The 23,759-nt window shown below is 34.3% G+C and overlaps 2 protein-coding genes across 3 annotated transcripts; both read left to right on the top strand.

Moving 5' to 3' along the window:
• Positions 1-2,760: 2,760 nt before the first annotated feature.
• Positions 2,761-10,906, top strand: LOC111408375 (chaperone protein ClpB3, mitochondrial-like). Its single transcript, XM_023038142.1, has 9 exons — positions 2,761-3,143; positions 4,541-4,759; positions 4,840-5,077; positions 6,130-6,325; positions 7,376-7,430; positions 8,281-8,431; positions 8,541-8,849; positions 8,999-9,639; positions 10,302-10,906. Exons 1-9 carry the CDS (start codon positions 2,877-2,879, stop codon positions 10,593-10,595), a joined length of 2,370 nt encoding a protein of 789 aa, XP_022893910.1. The 5' UTR covers positions 2,761-2,876; the 3' UTR covers positions 10,596-10,906.
• Positions 10,907-13,538: 2,632 nt separating this feature from the next.
• LOC111407444 (U-box domain-containing protein 45-like) lies at positions 13,539-15,994 on the top strand. 2 transcript variants are annotated; one of them, XR_002705112.1, is made up of 3 exons: positions 13,539-14,406; positions 14,724-15,717; positions 15,862-15,994. XR_002705112.1 is itself a non-coding variant. In XM_023036910.1 (2 exons), exons 1-2 carry the CDS (start codon positions 13,898-13,900, stop codon positions 15,628-15,630), a joined length of 1,416 nt encoding a protein of 471 aa, XP_022892678.1. In that variant the 5' UTR covers positions 13,539-13,897; the 3' UTR covers positions 15,631-15,850. The 2 variants fall into 2 exon arrangements, 1 of the variants encoding a protein (XP_022892678.1); XM_023036910.1 differs by lacking the exon at positions 15,862-15,994 and having other exon boundaries at positions 14,724-15,850.
• Positions 15,995-23,759: the final 7,765 nt, after the last annotated feature.

The raw sequence follows: 23,759 nt of genomic DNA on the forward strand, positions 1-23,759 counted from the left end.
GGATATCAGATACAGACGATTCAAAGTCTACCAGTGGCTATGTATTTACTCTCGGTGGTGGCGCTATATCATGGAAATCTTCTAAGCAAACGTGTATAGCTCGATCTACTATGGAATCTGAATTTATTGCTTTAGACAAAGCAGGAGAAGAAGCAGAATGGTTAAGACATTTCATAGAAGATATTCCTATATGGCCAAAGCCTGTACCGGCTATCTGTATTCATTGTGATAACCAAGCCACAATAGCCAGGGCTGAAAATTTTGTGTATAACGGTAAGTCGAGACATATACGTCGCAGACATAACACCGTTCGGCAGTTGCTCTCAAATGGAACAATATCAATTGATTTTGTTAAGTCAAAAAAAAACCTAGTGGATCCGTTCACTAAAGGGTTATCTAGAGAGCGTATAGACTGCGCATCGAGGGAAATGGGTTTAAAGCCTAAAACCCAATGAGTCATCTTAGTGGAAACCTAACCTGGCAACTGGAGATCCCATGGACTAGGTTCAATAGGAAAACTAATTATGAATGACTCGATAAGAAGCACTTAGGAGTTTAACTCCTTCCCATTTCTATGATGCAAAAAGTGCTATGAAGTGTATTAAGGATAAGCTTTGTTTTTAATGATGACTATAAATTGGACAAGTAATTATAGTAGGGTACTCTTTATAGTGCATCACCTATGTTAGTGCGAACTTGGCCGGTTCTATGAGAATTTACTTGGGCGAATTCTCTAAAGCACTCGCAGAACCCAAGTAGTTCAGGGCCGAAATAATGAACACAATAGAGAACCAAGTTTGATATGAGAGATAATGTGTTTGGTCTGTTGTCTGAGCTTGCAATAACGGCTGACAGTTCAAAACGTTGCGTTCACTGATTAGCCAAGTGAGTTCGATAGATTCTTACTAAAGAAGGTTCAAAGCGAAAGCTACCTATCTTGATGCGTTATCTTTCAGATAGTACTCTTCTTTCTTCTTCCTTGATTTGAGTCGACTTCTTCCATTCATGTGGGGGATTGTTGGAATTAACTGAATTTGATTTGGGTTTGATTTGGGTTTAAAATATTAAATGTAATATTTAATGATATGGGCCATTGCAATTAATTTGAGTGAATTGGAAAAGTCTCCAATATAGGCCCATATGTTGATAAGCCCATTTTAAGTGGTTTTTATATGGAAAGGAGTCCCACATCGAAAGTTTACAAGAAAATAGTCTTGTTTATATAGTGGGTTGTGTAAATAATATATAATTTAATATGTTACCTACCACTTGGCTAACTTTAGCTAGCCAAAGGCTATCAAACTAGCCAAAGGCTAGTCACCACTAGAGTGGTGCTTCGCACTACTAGCGCCGTTCCCCGGACCCGGTCCCGATCCCGGCACGCGCACGTCGCAAAGTACGTATTGGGCGCTTTAGAGGCGCACTTGGCACTTCGCACGTACGCATCGTCGCGAGGAGCTGGGGAGCCTTATAGTTTTCAGAAATGGACTCGTGGTTCGATGACGTGGCAGCACAAGGCTCGATGAGTTGGCATTCTAGGTGGTGCACGAGTGGTAGGTCGCGTCCCTTCGTCCTGCATGGCGGTTAGATGTACGCGTGGCATCCGTATGGCTGTGACTGTTCAGAAATTGGTGAATAGGCATGATGAATGGACACTTCACTTCATGGTTCAATCTGGGCCGTCAGATCATAAAAATAGTGCGATCCAATGGCTAAGACGAATCAGACCAAGTGGTGCACCAGTTCCTGAAATGTCACACACCTGTTCCATGAGACATTTCAATCTCTATAAATAGGGACCCCCAGATTCGTTTTTTGACACACCAAATCAATTAGAATTCAATTGATTTCTAAATTCTTCTATCTCCATATTCTGCTCGTAAAAAATCTCTTATACTTCCGTCGTTATTCCGTTCAAGTACGATTATTCGTTGGTTCGACCGATAAGGTTGGTATTGTGCAGTATCGACTTTGGAAGGAGCGTTGTATCTTGGGAGACAGACGTCCATAATCTCGTTTGCACTTCATTGGGGGGGCGAAATCTGTCTTAAGGAGATTTGCTTACTTTATTGGCATACCTCGCTTCATTTACTGTCTATTTTTTTGCTTATTTTATTTCTTCTTTTGATTGCGTTAGTCGAATTTCCGACAACAGCATCAACATGGGGTAGACAATGCTCGTGCCAAAGCCATCGCAATGAGTATGGTTCCAACACCAGACCAAGTGCAACATGCTGACAAAGTGTTTTGTCCCGTTACATCTCCTATGATGCACGATTCGGGTTAGACTGTTTTTCTATTTATTTTACAATTTAAATAAAGATGAACAAAATTAAATTACTTTTCAAATGATTGAATAAATTTGTAGATTTAATATATACGTGTATATATATAGAGTAAAATTTTATAACAAAATGAATCACTACACTTTTAATACATCTTAATACACTTGAAACTCAAAGTAATGTTAATTGTACATCTAATAGTTTCACGTATAATTTTGGTTTTCTGCTACGCTGAATTTGATAGAGAGCTTTAAAAACTTGACCAGGGCAATATTGAAAAACAATCCCAATTGAAACCGTAATTTGTGGCTCAAGATGAAAAAAAATACCCTTAAAAGTGAAAACTAGAGAATTTTGAGATATCTCTAAAAAATAAAAATAAAAGCAAAATAAAAATAAAAAAAATAAGGAAAAAGCGAAAAGAAATTTTGAGTGTAAGTTCTACATACTTCTACAGTTTGCGGCATTTGCCTCTTCCTCAAGCTTCACTTCCCTTTCGCTTTCAGCTCGAAATCCCAAATATAATACTATACCCCAAACTCAAATTGAAGGAATAAAACTTCTTACACTTTGGATTTTTATTTTTCGTTGATGGCAACTTCGAGAACCTCCTCTGCGCTGAGGCTGAGCAGGTCCGCCGTGGCCGCTCTGAGGGCCTCTCGCTATCGTTCTCAAGACCTCGCACTCTCTCATCGCTCTTCTGAAATACTTTCTTCTCGAAACCCAACCTTTCTCACTCGCACCAATGGTGCTTGTGGATTTGGAGCTCCAACCATTCCTACTGACTTCTCATCAAGTCTGGTTTCGACGCAAAATTTCAGCCGCTTTTACTCCGCATCTGCTGCTGCCTCCGGCCAGGTATGTATGTCTTCCGTTTTATTATGTTTCCGTGCCTGTAATGCACAGAAATTGGCCTTTCAATCTGCGAGCACTGTTAGAAATTGAGCCATTTGTTATGAATATTAAAGATGAGATAATGGGCTACAAGAACCCAAGATTTACCTGGAAACTCAAGTAGGAAAACACTACGGGCAGAGTAGGATAATTCACTAATAATTAATAATGGAGGATTGCAAAGGCTGTTCCTGGACCAAACTAATAAGTTGGACAATGGTCAATCTCACCACCTATATATATATAATCAAAGAATCCCAAACGCTAGAAGACTAGAATACAATATAATACAATGAAGAGTCTAATATAAGGTGAAATCACAATATAATAGGTCTAACAAATGAAGTATTTGAGTTGGAATAGGAGAGGAAAAAACTACCAAAATCGCAAAGCCTTTCTCTTTATTCGTTTTCGACTCTTTCAAGACTTCTTCGAGTCATACTACCAACTCTTAATAGAACTCCCAATTAAATTCCCAATAGAATTCGGGTCATACCCAAATTTTAATAAGCACAAACTAATTTTATTTCCTTACTGTTAATTGTTGTTGGAGCCCCTTTACCATTTTAAATGAACTCCTTGTCTATGATGTGCCGGTGCTTTCGAGTGGCTACATATGGTCAAATTTATTTATTTGATTTGTCTTCTTACTGTTGCTGTGCGAGTTTCTTTCTTAGTGAAGTCTTGGCACGGATGTAAACGTGCTAATGCCATTTTGTACATCAAACACTACCATGCCGTTTGACCCACATTCTTTAAAAAAAATACATCCTTAAACAGTGATTTGACATCATTTCAACCACACATTTTTCAATAAAATAATATTACACGCAAATTCAAAACTTTTCCTTATTTTTTAACCACACATTTTTCATTAATACACTATTCAAAATACATTCTTATAAAATTAATGTGGCTCAAACAAGGGCTACGTCTAGATTATTAATGGACTTCTGCTTGTCAAAATTGGGTTTCTGGAATGTTAAGAGCATGAAATGTATTTGCATTTCCCAAGTGCAAAATGTTTTCATGAAGGTAACAATCTTCAAGGTGAGAAGGATGGAAGGGGCCTATTGTTGAGCCTCGATAATGAGTGTAAAGACTGGAGAGGTTAGGGAATTGTGATTGGGATTGACCAGCATACATTATTCCTATAAAATAAATAGCAGGATAGGGGGTTCTTCGAATCTGGTTCGTTAGAATAATTTTAGTATGTACTAGAAAATTTATAATCTTGTGTGTTTAGATAGTTCCTTTCGTCATGTATGGAGTTTTTCTTTATCCTTTTAGTGTTGGTTTTTGACCTTTTTCTCTAATTTCTTACATTGGAATTGTATATTACAATGATATTTACTTGGCAGATTAGCAATTCAGAGTTTACTGAGATGGCATGGGAGGGAGTCATCGGTGCCGTCGATGCAGCAAGGGAGAGTAAACAACAAGTAGTGGAAACTGAGCATCTAATGAAAGCCCTATTGGAGCAGAAGGATGGGTTGGCAAGGAGAATATTCACCAAGGCTGGGGTTGATAACTCAACACTTCTGGAAGCCACAAACGACTTTATATCACTGCAACCAAAGGTATGAGCTTTAAACATGGATTTGCTTTACACTGTCAGTAGTAGTCTCCTTGAAAACTTGATCATATCTTCTGTTGGCAGGTGACAGGTGAAACTAGTGGACCCATTGTGGGTTCTCATCTTGGTTCTCTCTTGGATAAGGCACGAAAGCATAAGAAAGAAATGGGGGATTCCTTTGTCTCTGTGGAGCATCTATTGTTGGCATTTCCCTCCGATAAGAGGTTTGGGCAACAATTATTTTCAAATATGAATCTAAGTGAGAAGGCATTGAAGGAAGCTGTACAAGCTGTTCGTGGTGGTCAAAGAGTATCTGATCAGAGTATGTACTGACCTGCCATTGGTACAAGTTTCATACTTGTAGGCTGTAGTTAATATGATAGCAATTAAGTCTGCTAAAAGAAGTGGGCAGTGGAAGGTATCTTCTTTTGGGAGAGAAAAGTAGTGAGTGGAAATAAATATTCCATCGTCAATGACAAGTTGGTGCTACAAATTAATTAATCAAGTGTATGATGGGATGCTGAAATCTGAACTTTGGATGTTACGTAAAATGTAATTGAATTAATGAGAGTAAAGATTCCTGTAAGAGAGAAAAGGCATAGGAGTTCTCATCAACATTGTGAATTTGAATAATTCTCTGTTAGAAGGACGTGAAAGATATTTCGTGGTTTTTGAGTCTATGAACTTGTGTAAAACTCCTACCTTTAAATTCTATTGGTTATGCTTCATGAAAAGAAAGTAGTGAAACTTGAGTCAAAGTGAAAACTTTTAAGAATTTTGAACGTTCCCATCATTCTAGAGAAGCTGGAGTCGCCATCAGAACACTCAAGAGAAGTGAAAAACATAAATTTAGTAACCAATTAATAAAAATGAGTCAAACGCACTTTCTACCAAGTATATTTTTTAATGAACAAATACACAATGGTTAATTAAAGAAGAATAATGTGTGAATTTTCATTTCATTTTTGAACTTTAAGGTAAGAGTTTGACAGAATTAATTATTTTACCTGAGATTATAAAATTGATAAGAAGTCGAGACTTCTTGCTGGTCAAAGAGCTTAGGTTACTGCAGTAAGGCACTTTCCTCTCTTCTCATTGCCAATTCGTATACCAAGAACATAATTTTTCTATCATGTTCAGAGAAATGGAAATTTGTAACAGTTACCATTCAGGTAAATTATTTCACGTTGGACTTATTCAGCATTTTATGTGATGACACATATTAAGGTCGTCTTCCTCTCTTTTTTCATGTTGGAGTTGTTAACTATAGTAGAGTCACCATCTTTACACCCCTTACTCCTTACTCCAACCGTATACCGACAATATTTATTTATTTATTTTTATCAATACGTTTCTCGCATTTTTGTTGTATAGACCCAGAAGGTAAATATGAGGCACTTGAAAAATATGGGAATGACTTGACTGAACTTGCGAGACGTGGTAAACTTGATCCGGTTATTGGACGTGATGATGAAATACGGCGATGCATCCAAATATTATCTCGGAGGACAAAGAATAATCCTGTTATCATTGGTGAGCCAGGAGTAGGGAAAACTGCAATTGCTGAAGGGTACGATCTTAAATAATTTACATTTGTGGAGTCTAATGATCTGGTTGCCATTCATATAAGGGTGTTTCGAATTGTATCCTGAGAAAGCAGTGTATAATTTCACTTGTTTACTAGCTTATTTTTATTTTTTATTTAGGAATGTAAGATATCCCTAAGTAATTTAATTTTGATAGAAGATAATGAACACGTCAAGACTAGAGTTTGGATTATAAGGCATTCTACAGACTCCCTTTACAGACTCCCTTTACGTTTCCAGGTGTAAATTGTGGTCTGGTTTATCCTTCAATATAAGGATGATTGACAAGAAAGAAATCAATTCATTCAATCTCTACTGTTGCTTGCATTATAAGAGTGAGGATGAGTGTGCAGGCTGAGATTAGGAGAAAGATTGAAAATAATTGATAACAATATAGTAAGAATTAGAAAAACTGTCTAAGATTGTCTTTTACAGATCATTGCCTTGTGAAATCTTTACAGGACTAACCTAGCCGAAACCTTAGCTGGAATAAGGTCTCTCGGTAGCAGATATATGAATTACGGTGAAAATTTTGCTAAAAATAAAACAAAAGTAAGTGGCTCAACCATTACTGAATCAATGTTGTACTGACTGTGTGAATTGTATTTGTGATGAACAATAAAAGAAATCGGGATAGCTGCATTTGTTACCATAACGTCTTGGTTCTCTAGCTTCTGTACGTGTTTGTCGCCCTGTACTGTGATTAGCCAGGTTACTTAGATGTCTGCTTAGATGGAGAGAATTAATTTTTACCATTAGTTATGTGGAGGGTAGTATGGGTATTTCCAAGTAGATGTCGAAGAATAAAAGGAGGGTAGGTCACATTTCAAGCTTTCATGGAGAGATTAGAATGAAGTGAGAGAGTGGGCAGATCTCGAATATTTTGCCAATTCTTGTATTTTCATTTTGTGTTTTCAATTAGGCAATATAACATCAATTCTCTTTCTGATCAATACAATTAAATTCAACACAACATCTTTAATTTTCTGTTCAATTGCTTGGGATTCTAGACTGAAATTGCCTGTATTTTTCAGGTTAGCTCAGCGAATTGTCCGTGGAGATGTTCCAGAACCTCTATTGAATCGGAAGGTTATTTTCCTGATCACTTATTGTTTATCGCATGTGAATAGTCTTGTCTCTTGAAGATTTATCTTTGCAATTTATCCAAGATTATGCTAGTTTATCTTCTTAGGTTATTAATGTAAACTTGTCCAATTAATTACCTGTTGCAGGCTTGCATGATCACTATGCTCTTGATAAGGCAGTGTATGGCAGTTTGTCTGCTACCAAATATTTTCCCTGAGATTTTTACCTAGAAGTCTGTCGCGCAATTGTCTCTTGTGACTCTGCATAACATATGAGTTTGCGTCTCTTTGCTATTAATCTAGTAAATTGTCTCAAGATTTTTTGTTGTAAATATGCATTTTTTTATTTTGTTTCAAGTCAATTGTGCATGCATATTGTCAGTTCAAGTCAGGAACAAGTTTTGTTCGAAATATTTTAGTGCTGGGAGCATGTGAGTTCTTTTTTTAAATCTTAATCAATAGTTGGTGTTGAAATTTCTATAAAATCAAATCTTAATCAATAGTTGGTGTTGAAATTTCTATAAAATCTTCAAGGTATCACCAATTAGCTCTACAAGGGAGGTGAAGTTCTTAACTGAAATTTCGATCTAGTAATAATTTTACTTAGGTTCATTTATGATAGTTATTGGAATTTAGTTGGTGATAAGTAGCCCTACTAGCTGAACACACTTTATTTCTGTTGTTGTGATTATTTTAATGTTTTTAACCTATTTATATGTAATCAAATTGGTATTTTCTTATTAGTTGAGCTCAAGTATTTATTGTTTTAGTCTTGTCATTTGAGTTTAACCCCTTATCTTCTCGTTCTGCATGATTCTAATTAAATGATGGGGTTATTGTGTTTGTATATCCAGTTGATCTCTCTGGACATGGGTTCTTTGCTTGCTGGTGCCAAGTATCGTGGGGATTTTGAGGAAAGGTTAAAAGCTGTATTGAAGGAAGTTAGCGCTTCAAATGGACAGATTATTTTGTTTATAGATGAGATTCACACTGTAGTGGGTGCAGGTTGACTTAAATTTTCTACTTTAGAGAATCTTTGCTGTGTATAAGTTTCATATCTTGATTAGTTGATTTATTTCGTTCTCGATGATGCTAAGCTATAATTTATATTCAGGGGCTACTGGTGGAGCTATGGATGCTGGAAATTTGTTGAAACCTATGCTTGGCCGGGGGGAACTCAGGTGCATTGGGGCAACTACACTAAATGAATACAGAAAGTACATTGAGAAGGACCCTGCGCTGGAGCGTAGGTTTCAACAAGTATTTTGTTCCCAGCCATCTGTGGAAGACACAATTTCAATCCTGCGTGGATTGCGCGAACGATATGAGCTGCATCATGGGGTCAAGATATCAGATAGCGCTCTTGTTTCAGCGGCAATTCTTTCGGATCGATACATTACTGGCCGTTTCCTACCTGACAAAGGTAGAAAATAACTTTATTTTCCAGATTTTGAAATTATCTTCTGTTTCGTCTTTTTCCAAAAATTATCATTTTTGTATTCATTTATTTAATCATTGAAAAGCCTTTATTCTTTAAAATTGCAGGGGGTTTGGGGATGGGGTGGTGATCAGTGAAGAGTATTGTTGGATGTCTAAANGTAGCTGATGCAATAAGACGTTCTAGGGCTGGCCTGTCTGATCCAAACCGTCCTATTGCAAGCTTCATGTTCATGGGACCCACGGGGGTTGGTAAAACTGAGCTTGCAAAAGCCCTTGCTGGATACCTTTTCAACACTGAAAATGCTCTTGTGCGCATTGATATGAGTGAATATATGGAAAAACATGCAGTTTCCCGGTTGGTTGGTGCACCACCAGGTTATGTGGGTTATGAAGAAGGTGGGCAGCTGACAGAAGTAGTCCGGCGAAGGCCTTATTGTGTTGTGTTGTTTGATGAAATCGAGAAGGCACATCACGATGTTTTCAACATCCTATTACAGTTGTTAGATGATGGAAGAATAACAGATTCACAAGGGCGAACAGTTAGTTTCACCAACACTGTTGTGATTATGACATCAAACATTGGATCTCATTATATCCTCGAAACCCTTAGAAGCTCCCAGGATAGCAAGGATGCAGTTTATGAAGCGATGAAAACCCAAGTGGTCGAGTTGGCAAGACAAACTTTTAAGCCAGAGTTCATGAATCGGATCGATGAGTACATTGTTTTCCAACCTCTGGACTCCACACAAATCCGCAAAATTGTTGAAATCCAGGTAACAAAGCCTTGTCATCAAGATTGTTAAATTCCTTTTAAACTTTACAATTCTCTTCTTTAAAGTTACTTTCAAATACTTTTCTTTTGGCGATGATTAGTTTCTGATTGCCTCACCATGGCATCACCTGCAGACAATATGAAGTAGAAAAAACTCTGTTATATGTACATGTGTGGGCGTATAATTCTTTTCACACTTGATAATAAAAAAGTGAACATGTCATGGTAAGCAGTACTTGGCTGATATTGTCGACAAAATAAGGTTGCTGCTCAGTTTGACTTCTTTACCCACTAAGAACTGGCCTCTGCTGCTTGCCTGGGTTTAACCTTGTTCAAATAACTTTTTATGTTTTCTAAATACTTGATTGCCAGTTTCCATATTATTATTATTCTATTTTCTTTGTTGAAGATGTTCTAGCTCATATTTTGCAGTTGTTTTCTCAAGTGTTGCTTGATTCTATATTCTCATGAAGCGCATTCTTTCTGGACATCAATTAGGTGTACCCCTGAGGTTTAGGCCATTGCCATTAATATCATGGCGTGCACTGCTCATTTCTGGATTCTTGTCTATTTTATTTTTACTATGCTAATTGCTATTATAATCATCGAGAATAAAATGTCTCCATGTGGTTCACTAACATTATTAATATATTGCGACTGCAGCTTAATCGTGTGAAGGACAGACTTAAACAACGGAAAATTGATTTCCATTACACGGAGGAAGCCGTCAATCTTCTCGGAACGTTGGGCTTTGATCCGAACTTTGGAGCAAGACCTGTGAAGCGGGTGATTCAACAGACGGTTGAGAATGAGATTGCAATGGGAATCTTAAGAGGGGACTTTAAGGAAGAAGACTCGCTTATCATTGACGTTGTCCCGGGTGGTAAAGACCTCCGTCCCCAAAGTAGATTGTGCATCAAGAGAATTGAAAATTATGCCATGGTTGCCAATGACTAGTATTTCGTTTTTTGAGGTGTAAATAAGAAGAGTTCAAATGTGCTTCTTTGTATTTAGGTGATGCTGAATCGCATTCTAATGTCTCTTCTTCATGTTGATGAGTTTTTTAAGTAATGGGGTTGTAATTTTTCAGAAAATTGAGTCATTTATCTGCCTGCCTCAAAGTAATTAGTTTTGGCTCGTATCTAGGTTTATGTAGCAGGGGTAAATGTCCTTTGAGCATGCATGAAACTACCAGACTCTGGAAATGAGGAACGGTCAATGACTGTAAATATCTGCACCATAAATTGAAGTAAAGGTGGTTATATTGATGAACGATACAAAGGCTTTTCTTACGAGCAAAACATGGATGTGATCCGTTGGACCCTCTAAATCTATTGGTTGGGCCATGCTGTTGACCTACGAATTAATGAATACTGGAGTATGGGTCCTCGGCATTGGTAATGAAACTGAAGATTTCAAGAAAGGGTAGCTTATTCTCAAATCAAATCCAACCAAATAGTTTCACTATCCAAAGAAAATGAAGAGGAACAGGGATCGTTCCCCATGCCACCCAAGAATAGACGTCACCTCAGATGCAATTGAAGGGACAATAAATTTTTTAATAATTCAAACGTGATGGAACACCAAATTATTGGTGGGTCCACGTGGATTTGGATTAATAAGTAATTACAAACTTTAAAAGTGTAAATTAGTTGGTGTTACTGTAGAAAATAGGAAAAGGGCAAAGGAAGAAAAGTACGGATATTTATTGGGAAGCAAATGATCAGTTAGATGGAGTGGAGGGTCTGAGAGTGAGTTACATTGATGGACCATATTACATGTACAATTTTTTTTTTTACAAATTCCTTTACTCACAATGAGGGTGGTGACCACAAGTCGACATTTTTCAAATTCACATGGGGTCCGCTAATTTTGTGAACAAGATTTTGTACAAATATATTCATCTTACATTGATTGAGTTACATGGGAATGGGAATGGGAAGCAGTGCAAAATAAATAAATAAATAGTATGCAGTGCACCGCACCAACAATAAATCCATGTACTACATACATATGTTTGTGTAGGGCAGCATTTGGCCTTCCTTTACTCTTCCTCAATTATTTCCTTTTTACTCATTTCATCTACCCCCACAACAAACTTTAATAGCTTTTCTTCATCTCTTCCCCTTGGGATGGTATATTGATTTAGACCGTCTAAGGGTGTGTTTGATCCCCCATTTTCCCTTTTTTTAGAAAATAGGTTTTCTAATATTTATTTTTGGGAGTATGTGGTTAAAAGTTGGGAAAAAAAATTTTTGAATTTATATATAATATTATTTTATGGAAAAAATGTGAAAAACGATTTTTAAAAATAATAATAAGTGCAGGGAAATATAATTCAAACAAGGGCTAAATATTTGTATGGCTATCTTGAAAACTGTCTCAAATCTAATGTTGAAACTAGAATTGAATTGAAATCATCCAAATTTTCATTAAGCCCCTTATGAAAAGTGATTTTTTGAGTCGAATATTGAAACTAATATTGAACGAAATCATCTAAATTATCATTAAATGTTTGAACATTCATTCTAATGGTAATGATAATAAAATGTAAGGACCAACTTGTTCTTTTTTTAAAAGTTAAAAACAGTAATAAAGTAGACAAGCCCGTGAAAGTTTTTCATTGTATTATGGGAAATTGGTACAAATGGTCTCTAATGTATAGTCCTTAAGTGCAAATGGTCCCTAACGTTCCATTCTTGGCGCTGACAGCCTCAACGTATTGGTTTTATATGCTAAAAGCCGTTTTGCATCAAATCTTGTAATTAAGTATTGTAATTATATTACAATATGGTATACGGTTTTTCTCATTTTGTTCTATCTTTTTCCGTTGACATTGCTTTTTTATTTAAGATTTTCACTTTAATATTTTTCTCAAATATACAATTTTGTAGAAGTACTTTTACTAAAATTTGGGAATCGAAAGCGCATTTCAACATCTTGGGACGGATGACATGAGAGATCCAAAATCACAAGGTAGAGTCAAAATGTAATCCCAATTGGCATAATATATTAAAAATCTAGTTCAAGTAGTAAGAGTGAAGTCCTACGCTGTCATTTATCTAGGTACAAGCCTCCTTTGGAAGGATAAGAGTGAAATTTAAAAAAAAAATAAAAAAAATCTATAATAAATATTGTATTAAATATACAATTTTTTTCTTTTTTTCTAGTCCACATGTACGAAGTATGGACTTATAATAAGTTTTTGTTGAACTTAGTATTAATTCTCTTTAAGGGGGCGTTTGTTTCCTATTTTTGTAAAAATGAGAATGAAAAGTATAGTCGTTATGGCCTCATATAAGAGATAGAAATTCAAATTTGATTGCTTGATATGATGAATAACGATCATATTTTTCATTTTAATGGGAAAAAAATGAAAAACAAACAGAGACTAAGTGTAAATATAATGAAATATTACCGACAACAATAGCAGAAAATTGCTTAAAATTATACCAAATGATAAAGTTAAAAAATGATATCAACACTATAAATTTCAACCATTACAAATAAAAAAATGGTTGAAAAAAAAATCAATCATTTATATTTCTTTTTCTTTCGTCATCTTTGTACGTGTATTTTTCTCTTTGTCTTTTTAATATAAAAAATTTTGACTATAAATGTAATAAAATATGAGATTAAGAAATTTTGCATAGACGGTCCTTTAAGTGTATAAAAGTGTAAAGATTGTAAATGTCTTTTAATCAAAATGGTAAAAATAAATGGAAACAATCTAAAAGGACTCTTTGCACACAAGTCTAGAAATTGAGAGGATCAACGTTAAGAATAGAAGGTTAGGGACCATTTGTGCCATTATTCCATGTGTTATTTTATACTATAATTCTATAAATATATAACCCCACTTCTCAGACAGCACGCATTTTTAGCCTTCTCTTTTGTTTTTATACAGAAAAATTCACCGCACTGTAACCGACTGCTCTCTCTCTCTCTCTTTTCAAGAAATATTGACCGTTCCCATTAACTCACTCGCTCAGTCTCCTATGTCCCCTACCCCAATTCATATTAATAAATAAATATGATGCTACATCTTTGTGGTTTGGACTAATATATTCCATCGGACGCAGACAAAATGAGAGGGTGTAGATGCTGCTACTACTAAAAACTCTTTACACAAACACAAACACGCACTGTTCTTCCTTTTTCAGTGTTGCGTCAAAAGGGCAGGTAGATTTTCTGTTCGGGTTTATGTTTCTGTAATGCCAGAGTGAGTGGCAAAAGATAAATGTCTGGGTTGGGCAACAATGGGCAAATTTGAAGGTGGCAAAGTTGTCGGATCGGTCGAGCTGGATCGGAATTTCACACTTTCGTCGGCATTTTCCGGTGCCTCATTTCGCCGGAAGATCATCAATGCCATTCGCTGCGGCGGCGGAATCCCGCAAAAGCCCAGCAATAAACCCGAAAAGAAGAGGCAATCCGGATCCAACAAGTTGTCGGAGCTTCTGAAGCAACCGGAGTGTAGGGAGAGTGAGGATGAAATAAGGAAAAAGGAGGAGTACTTGGAGGAGCTAAAACGAGTGGCGAAGAAGCTTCAGCAAGAGAGCAACTCAGAGGAAGAACTGAAGATAAATGTGTTGGAGGGGGCGACAGATGTTAGGAGGTTTACAAAGGAAGATTCTCAGGCAAGGACCACTCTAGCTCTTCTGGGTGTCATTCCGCCGCTCGTGGCGGCGCTTGACGCGGAGGATCCCACTTCTCAGACTCAGATCGCCGCCCTTTATGCATTGCTTAACCTCACCATTGCCAATGATGCGTGGGTACCCTTTACTTTCTTTGCTTGTACATTTCACTTATTTTCCTTTTCCTTTTGTTCGTTTTACCTACATTATTCGTTGAGAAAAATTCTGCAAGTCTGGTGATGTCGTTTTCCATGTATTCTAGTATTGTTTTCTGTGGTGTTGTCTGGATTAATTTGCAGTTCCAACTGTTTTCTAGCCCCATTCTTGATATTGATTTCTCTTTCGCTATCTATATCTCCGCCATGAAAATGATATTGTTGTCTTTTATTCTATCACGACAGACTGTAATGTAGTCATTGATCAAACTTTTGTCAAATTTGTTCTTCTTCAGAAACAAAGCTGCTATTGTTAAAGCAGGGGCTGTCCACAAGATGCTAAAGCTAGTCAATTCTTCAAATGAATCACCTAAGCAGTCTGTTGCTGAAGCAATTGTAGCTAATTTTCTTGGTTTGAGTGCACTCGACTCGAATAAACCAATCATTGGTTCTTCAGGTGCAATCCCATTTTTGGTGGAAACTTTCAAAGATTTCAATGAGCAAATTAGTTCTCAAGCTAAACAGGACTCTTTGCGAGCACTCTACAATCTTTCCATCTTGCCTTCGAACGTGCTTTTGATCCTGGAGACTGATCTGATACCACTTCTCTTGAGCAAGCTGGGAGATGTGGATGCAAGTGAGAGAATCCTCTCTATACTTAGCAACGTAGTATCTGTTGCAGAGGGGAGGAAGGCAATTAGGATTTTGCCCGATGCCTTTCCAATACTAATTGATGTACTGAATTGGACGGATTCACCAGGGTGCCAAGAGAAAGTATCATACATTCTTATGGTGATAGTTCACAAATCTTATGGAGACAGGCAAGCAATGATCGAGGCTGGAATTGCCTCCTCCCTTCTTGAACTGACATTATTAGGAAGCACGTTGGCACAAAAAAGAGCTTCAAGGATATTGGAGTGTTTAAGAGTGGAGAAAGGGAAGCAAGTTTCGGGAGGGTTGGGATCAGGATTGTCAGCTCCGTTGTACGGTCCTTCACCTACTCATCAATCGGACGAATTATTGGAGGGGGAGGACGATATGTTGAGCGAAGAGAGGAAAGCAGTCGGGCAACTAGTTCAACAAAGTTTGCACAATAACATGAAGAGAATGATGAAGAGGGCTAATTTGCCACGAGATTTTGTTGCTTCTCATCATTTCAAGTCCCTTTCATCAAGTTCCACGTCTAAGAGCTTACCATTTTGAGGGAATTGAAAAGTTCAGAAACAACCAGAATTGTGTTTATGCTGCTGGATTGCTTCTTTCGTCTAGGGTGCAATAACTAAGAAGATTGTCTGTCTACTATTACCATCTACTTTGGCTTTTTATCAATTTAAGAAGTTTGGGTGTGATGTCTGTGAATTAATTAGGTACAACTTGGGATATTAATTTACATCAATAAAAGAGCATTCCTCATTTTAGAATCTTTCTGTGCAGCTTGTCTCCCTCTGTTGACAATAGGTTTTTGAGTTCTCCGGAATCTTTGGGTCTACTAAAGTCGAAGCGAATTTATTATTCCTTTGGCCACCTAAATGGCTAAAAACTATATATGTCCAACTTCTTATAAAAAGGGCAGTGAGGGACTATTGTAGATGCAACAGTAAATTAATCCAATTTTACTGCGCGTGATGTCATTTTTCATTTTCGCATTTTTTGAAGAACTTTGTTTATGGTGATCTGACAAATGTTTTTTCACACGCATCGTGTCATCACCATTAAAAAAAATCATTTTAATATATATAAACTACTATGAGAAAAAAAAACTCTCCGTACAGTGCGGAGGCATCTCTCCATCTCTCCGTACAGTGCGGAGTCATCTCTCCACATTGTGCGGAGAGTTGGAGCGCACTCCGCACAGTGCGAAGAGTTGGAGAGAAATCTCCACACAATGCAGAGAGTTGGAGTCTACTCTCCGCACAGTGCGGAGAGATTTTCTTTTTTTTGGTAATTTTTTTCTTCTTTTTTTTTTTCTCCACTCTCTCTCGCTCTCCCTACTTTTTTCCATTTTTTAGATAATATCAATTTTTTCCTACTTTTTCAACATAATACATATAAACTACCATGAGCCAAAATAAAAACGACAATGAGGCAAAGAATTTTGTTTATGAATTTCTTCCACACGCATCGTGCCATCACCATTAAAATAATAATAATTTTAATATATATAAACTGCCATGAGCAAAAAAATATACTCTCCGCACTGTGCGAAAAGTTAGAGACCTCTCCACACAGTGCGAAGAATTGGAGCGCACTCTCCGCAGAGTGCGAGGAGTTGAAGAGCTCTCTTCGCACAGTGCGGAGGGTTGGAGTGCACTCTCCACACAATGCGGAGAGATTTTCTTTCTTTTTTTTGGTAATTTTTTTCTTCTTTTTTTTTTTCCTTTTTTTTTTTTTTTACGTCTTGCTCTCCCTACTTTTCTTCATTTTTTAGGCAATATCTATTTTTCTCTACTTCTTCAACATAGTATATATAAACTGTCATGAGTAAAAACAAAAAAGGCAATGAGGCAAAGAATTTTGTTTATGAATGTTCTTCCACACGCTTCGTGCTATTACCATTAAAAAATATAATAATTTTAATATCTATAAACTGCCATGAGCAACAAAAAAAATACGCATTGTGGGGAGACCATCTCTTCACCTCTCCGCACAATGCGAAGAGTGCGGAACCATTTCTCTGCACAATGCGGAGAGTTTGAGCGCACTCTCCACACAATTAGACAATATCTATTTTTTCCTTCTTCTTCAACATAATATATATAAACTGCCATGAGCGAAAAAAAAAAAAAAAAAACTCTCCGGAGAGTGCGGAGAAATTTTTTTTTTATCGGTAATTTTTTTTCTTTTTTTTTTTTTTTTCCTTCTCTTTGTCGTGTGTTTGGCTTACCTTGGTATTCTTGCTTGATTGTTACTTAATTAATTGTGGCTTCGACATTCCTTGTTTCATTGGGAGTTCTTTCCCTCATTGTGCATCACGATTTCCATTGCATTGTTGATTTCTTCATTCTTCGAAGTATGTGGTTTACATGTTTTTTCATCCATTTTCAATTCGTTCGTTCTTGCATTCCGTTAATCCGTTTGACGTGTGGTTTGTTGCATTTTAAAGTACGTCGTTTCTAGTTTGAGGGACTATGATTGGATGGGTGTTTGGATATCATATGTGCTTGGAATTGTGTGACAAAGTGATGCACGCCACATGCTCGATGAAATTCCTTACCTATTTTACTCTTTGTTTTCTTTTTTTTTGTGCATCTCATTTCTTTCTTTCCTTTCCGTCGTTGGTTCTTTGTCATCACGTGCCATGATAGGTGTGTTCACACATGTTTTTGGTCTATATCTTCATCTTACTTCATTTGTGCTTAGGGTCATTCACGTTTGTCGATGCATCTTTATTGTGCCTCATTTGTGTGTGTGGTGTTTCATTCCACATTGCATTGAATCACATGCATTCTTCATATTACTTATTAGTTTTGTCTCTACGAATGCCAGATGGCCCGTAAGCATTCTTCCTTCTTCTTCAACAAAATATATAAAAACTCACATGAGAAAAAAAAAAAAAAAAAGCTCTCCGGAGAGTGCGGAGAAATTTTTTTTTTATCGGTAATTTTTTTTCTTTTTTTTTTTTTCACTTTCTCTCTCTCTCTCTCTCTCTACTTTTCTTTATTTCTTTACGCAGTATCTATTTTTCCTTATTTTTTTCATGCAACATCTATTTTCCCTACTTGTTTACGCAACATCCATTTATCTTTCTTCTCTCCTCCAATTTTCAACCCATTTCTTTTTCTCTCAAACTCCTCTCTCTCACCCAAATTGTAAAATTTTTGCTCCATTCATATTTTATCTCTCAACATGCTATGTATTGATAGTTTTACTATACTTAAGGTGTTTGCGGCAGATGAAGTAGTGGATCTTTGGTTTCTTGGATCCAAAAAGAGGTTTTGACCTAATTTCTTTTTTTAAACTTTTACGGTTTCACAATAGAAAAAGCCTCTTGTTGATGTTTGATTTTCATTAATGATTATGTAATTAAAATTTTGGGAATTTTATTATGCTCTTTTTGCAGTTGTCATAATAAATTTCCTGAATGTTAAGTTTGAGTTTTTGGCATCTTATAGCTCGGTGGTTGCCAGATGTATATTCCTTTTAGTTTTTTCTTGTGAGTTAAATTATGACTAATGTAATTTTTCTGTTTTTAATGATAAATTTAATATATACTTTGGCTTTTCTTTTCCTCTTTCTGCTATTTTTTAATATTTCTTATCCTATCTTCACACCTCTTCTTTTAATCTTTCATTTATTTTTTATTTTTTATACTTTAACCTACAAGATTTTCTACTTTTGTCTATCCAAGGTTAAATGTAGTCCTTCATTTGGGAGACGAGATATTTTACCTCTTGAGAATTTATTTTTACAGATGAATGGATAAACACTTCTACTGGAATAGCTTTCACATCACACGCCTTAGATTTTGAAGTTGTAAAGGTATATTTTTTAAATTGCATTTTATTAATCATCTGCAATGCATTTAAGTTTCTTTGTTATGGGTGAATATCACATTTTTCGTCCATATAACTACGGAGTACTTGTTTACTTTCTGGACTGGCTATATGCTTTATAAGGAATATGGAAGAGTTACATGAATGCGGTTAAAATTTTTTGCTTCCCAAGGCAAGCATATCGAATAATTATTGGTTAATTAAATTTACATTGCTATTCAGATATCGTGTATTAGCAATAATGGATTACTGCAGTTAGTAAATAGAAGATGAAACTTGTTTGATTTTTTTTGTTTCAATGTACCTTATCATTTTATTGAATGGCTATCAATTTCAATGGCAATTTTTTCAATTAAAAGTATAAAGAAGTGAATAAAAAAGTGATTAAATGGTATACTAAATGAAGTAAACTTGATATTAATGCTGCGCAAAGTGGATACTTCTATTTCATTTTCTTGTCCATGTGCATTATGCTTCTCATTTAATTCAATTATTATAAGAATTCCTTACCGGTGGAGATTCGATAAGTTAATGTGTCTTTACAATGTTTTACTGTGGATGAGTGACATATAACATAATTGCCTCCTGAAATTACCTTTTCATTGTCGAATATGATGTCAATGTTGAATATGTTGTTACAACAACTGAGTAAAAAGTTCGAGCATCCGCATTTGTTCAACTCTTTTACAAACATATATCATACTCTTATGCAACTGAAAACTAATCTATCAAAATGTTTTTTCATATATCCTTGGATTCATCCCCACGCAACTAACTTGTAATTGAGCAAAAATTATATTAGACCACTTGTTTCATTTTCATGTTAGTTGGTTGTGATGATTTCTTGCAAGCTGTAGTTTTTGATCGATTGAGTTTGACATTTTCGTCAATTTTGCTAAAAATCATTGGACTAATCAGTGCTTAACTGGAATTATATTCCTATAATCTGTGTATAGTTGATGAGTCATTGTTTAGAATTTCTTTTGTGATGCATCTAATGAAAGTTTAATAGAGAAAATGGGTCCCATTGTTTAGAAAGTTGACGAGTCGCAAATGATAGATTATTGAATTGAATAGAACAATGTACGCAAACCTCCAATATTTTTCTTGACTTGGTGCAAGTGTTTTTTTATCAATATCTTAAAATTTTCATACTACTCAGTTCAAACATAATGACATTACTAATATATTCAGCTTTTTTCACATACTTGCCTAAATTAATCAAACACGTACACTAGATATTTTTTAATTTTTGGTTTAGAAGATAGTGTTTTTTAAACAGTATGAGCATTCTTCATTTTAGGTTTATTTAACTAACTGCAACATAAGTTTATGCATGAGGATTTTATAGATAGAGCATTGGCGAAGCAATAATATGCTCTCAAAACTCTTGAATAATGCAATAAATCTTCAACATTTTTTTTTAATATCTACAATTTCTACACTAATAAAAACACAATAAATACAACATTCGTGTAACGCACGTGACAATGACTAATATTATTCTATATAGGCTCTATATCTCTAATAAAATGATTTATGATCTTTGATACCCGAAATATTTACTCACAATTTGGCAAAGAAGAAAGAGATTCATTGATTTAGTTAGCTGGGCTAGGATCTCATTTTTGTGACTGCAAACGAATAAATATTAAATATTGTCTACCTCAATTAGTGACTTCTAAGTGGAAAGACTGTTTACTAATTTTAAGATACACAAAATTCGAGTGCTTGAAATTTAATGTAATAGATCATTAAAGATATAACGTTGTTCGATCTCTGTTAATTCACGTGTCTTTTTCCTCTATTACTCACCTCACTTGCACCATTTTGCAACGTTATACCATGAATGATTAATTATATACTTTTACATAGTTTCTTGAGTTTCATGTCCTTAAGTAAATCACCTATATTTCAAAATTCATGTATATTTAATTTGAAAACAATTTTTCTTTTTCTTTTTTTTTAAATGGGTTTTTAAATAGTAATCTTTTGGAGAATGTGCTATTAAAAAAATAAAAAGAAATTTTGAATTTACGTGAGGAATATTTTATTGTGAAAATATGTTGTTGAAATTAAGTATGAAAAAAAAACGTTTTAAAATAATGGTTACCAAACAAGGACTTAAAGTAGATCCAAATGATATGGTTAATATCAAATGTATTACAATACTGCAGGTTACAACCATATTCAGTAATGAAAGTCTATTTACAATATTAACACGACAGTAAATTCTCTAAATATCCTATAGGAATAGGTTCAAATGATATCCCTCTTTAAATTAACGAGTTTTTGTCTATCGAATATCTAACCGATCAATTAATTTCTTTATAAATAGTGTTACAGTAGTGATTTTTAGTTGCGATTTTAAAACTATCAAACACATTCTTAAGAGTTTTTATATAATGGTTGCATTTTCTTGAAAGAATAAAATTACACGTGTCCATATATAAAAAGGTAAACATGTTTAAGAGCATATCCAATAAACTCTCAATTTTTAAAAAGTATATTTTATCATTTAGAAAGTACCTAAAAATTTAGAAAGTTAAAATTTTGAAGTACTCTAACAAGTTCATTATATTTAATACTTAATTTTACTACGTCCAAAAAAATATTTATTATTTTTCTCTATATTTTACTATCCCTGGCTTTTCTTTAGATTATTTTATTATTTTCGTACTTTAAAAATTGAAACATTTTGAATGTATTTAATTATAGAGAGTGAATTCCAATTGAAATATTAATTTTAAAAGTTTATTGGAGCATAATTTTAAAAATTGACTCTTTAAAATAGAGAACTTCTCATATTTTAAAGAGTTTCTTGGAAATACTTTAAACAATACAAAGTAAATAAGTCCATCATTTATTGAAATTTTCGATTTATAATTTATTTTATGAAATTTTTTACTTATAAGTAATTTATATTAAAGTTAAATATTTACTTAAAAATGAAATATTAATTTATGGATGTATTTTACCGTTATAAGTTAATTTTGTACTTATAAGTGAATTTTTTGTCATATTAAAAGTAAATTTTTTTACTTTATAAGAAATTTTTTTCATAAAAATGATGCTTGTTTTTTGTCTTATCTAATTTTCTTTTTATAAACAATTTTATACTTACAAAGTAATTTTTTGTTTATAAATAAATTTCTTTGTCATTGTATTTTATATTTTATAAACATTTGTTTTATGTATAATTGAATTTTTTGTCCTGTAAAATAATTATTTCAGAGAGTGTAAAAATTGAAAGAAAAATTATAAAAGGGTAAAAATTATTGATTTGGTGGGTTGAAAAATACAAGCCGAGTCGCAGTATACTGATTTTGGATGATTTTCAAATAACTCAAAATTAGTGTCCCAAAAATTAAAAGAACGGTAAATTTATCTCTCTCATAAATTGCACCACCTAAAATCGGTCAAAGTTAGTGGGAAAAAACTCCCAAGTACGCACTTATAGCATGATTAATTTTTCTATGCATAATTGTTAATAAATTTGATTTAACATTTAATTATCATTTTTAGTTTTAATTGTAATTTGAAAAACTGAGTTACATGAAATTTCATTTAAAAGAAAGTGAAACCCACTACAGTTTAATTTAGGGCCCATCTTTAGCCATGTTTGTCACTCATTATTTGGAAAATTAAAGAGTTTTGAATAATATTTTTTGAAAACTACGTTATTAAAAAGTAAATAAACTTTATTGGTTTTATATGTTTGTGTGTAGAATATTTTATTATATGAATGTGGTGGATAATAATAATGTAGCAAACAATTAAAAATTTTAAAGGGTGACAAACATGCACTTAGTTGAGGAAATTTTTTTGGCGCGATGTAAATTTATAGATAATTACCTATTTGATAGCCTTAGTTTTTCATGGAAAATGAAAAAAAATAAATAAATAAATTCATTTCCACCCAAAATTGTATATTTGATGGCCAAAAAATTCAATGGAATTGGTTATCCAATTACCCACCCACGTGTCCCTTTTTCTTGGTTTTGAAGGAATTTGTTTTCCTTTGGTTTTGGTGAAAAAATGTTTTTCAGTTTTTTATTTTTATTTTTGGCAATGAAAACAAAACCGTTGCTAAACACTAAGCACATATTTAGGCTTGTTCAATGAAAAACACTCAAGTAATCATTTTACCTATTTTCAAGGTGACATTTTTTCGACACAAATTCATGTTATCTACTTTACTCATTCTCTTCATGTTATCTACTTTACTCGTTCTCAATCTCACGACTCATTGAGATAATTGGTCAATCAAATGGATTTCACCAATCGATGAATCAAATAACTATTAAACTTATAAAAAGATATATACAACACTGTCAGGGGACTTAAATGAAATACCCAACGAATATGTGAAATTTAATTATTCACAGGGTCATGATATTGAATTAAACTTGATACATAATCCGTTCAATACACTCCAGTTGTTCCAATGCTATCTTTAATTATTTCCATATTAGTGACAAATTGTAAGCCCAAATAGTGTGCCAATACTACAACGTTCTAATACAAGATGTCAACCTTTACGCACTGATTGTAAACAAATTATTTATGATCAAATATTAAATTGTGTCACATTATACTTCTCAATATAAACACACAACTTATATTATCACACATGATTATAGACATTTTAATTTGAATGCTCAATGTTAAGCCCCTATTTGATAACGTTTAAAATTTTAAATTGTTTGCTATGGTATTATTCCCCACCATACATTTACACAATAAAACATTATATATACAAATCAATAAAATTTCATTACTTTTTAACCACACATTTTAAAAAAATTACTATTCAAAACTCTTTAAATTTCGAATAAT

This window comes from Olea europaea, chromosome 13, assembly GCF_002742605.1.
Source record: "Olea europaea var. sylvestris chromosome 13, O_europaea_v1, whole genome shotgun sequence".
NCBI classification, from domain to species: domain Eukaryota; kingdom Viridiplantae; phylum Streptophyta; class Magnoliopsida; order Lamiales; family Oleaceae; genus Olea; species Olea europaea.

Excerpts from the sequence above, each read along its gene's own strand:
- LOC111407444 (XM_023036910.1), top strand. The coding sequence starts at position 13,898 with ATGGGCAAATTTGAAGGTGGCAAAGTTGTCGGATCGGTCGAGCTGGAT. Across the intron at positions 14,407-14,723 it reads CTCACCATTGCCAATGATGC|AAACAAAGCTGCTATTGTTA; the intron begins GTGGGTACCCTT and ends GTTCTTCTTCAG.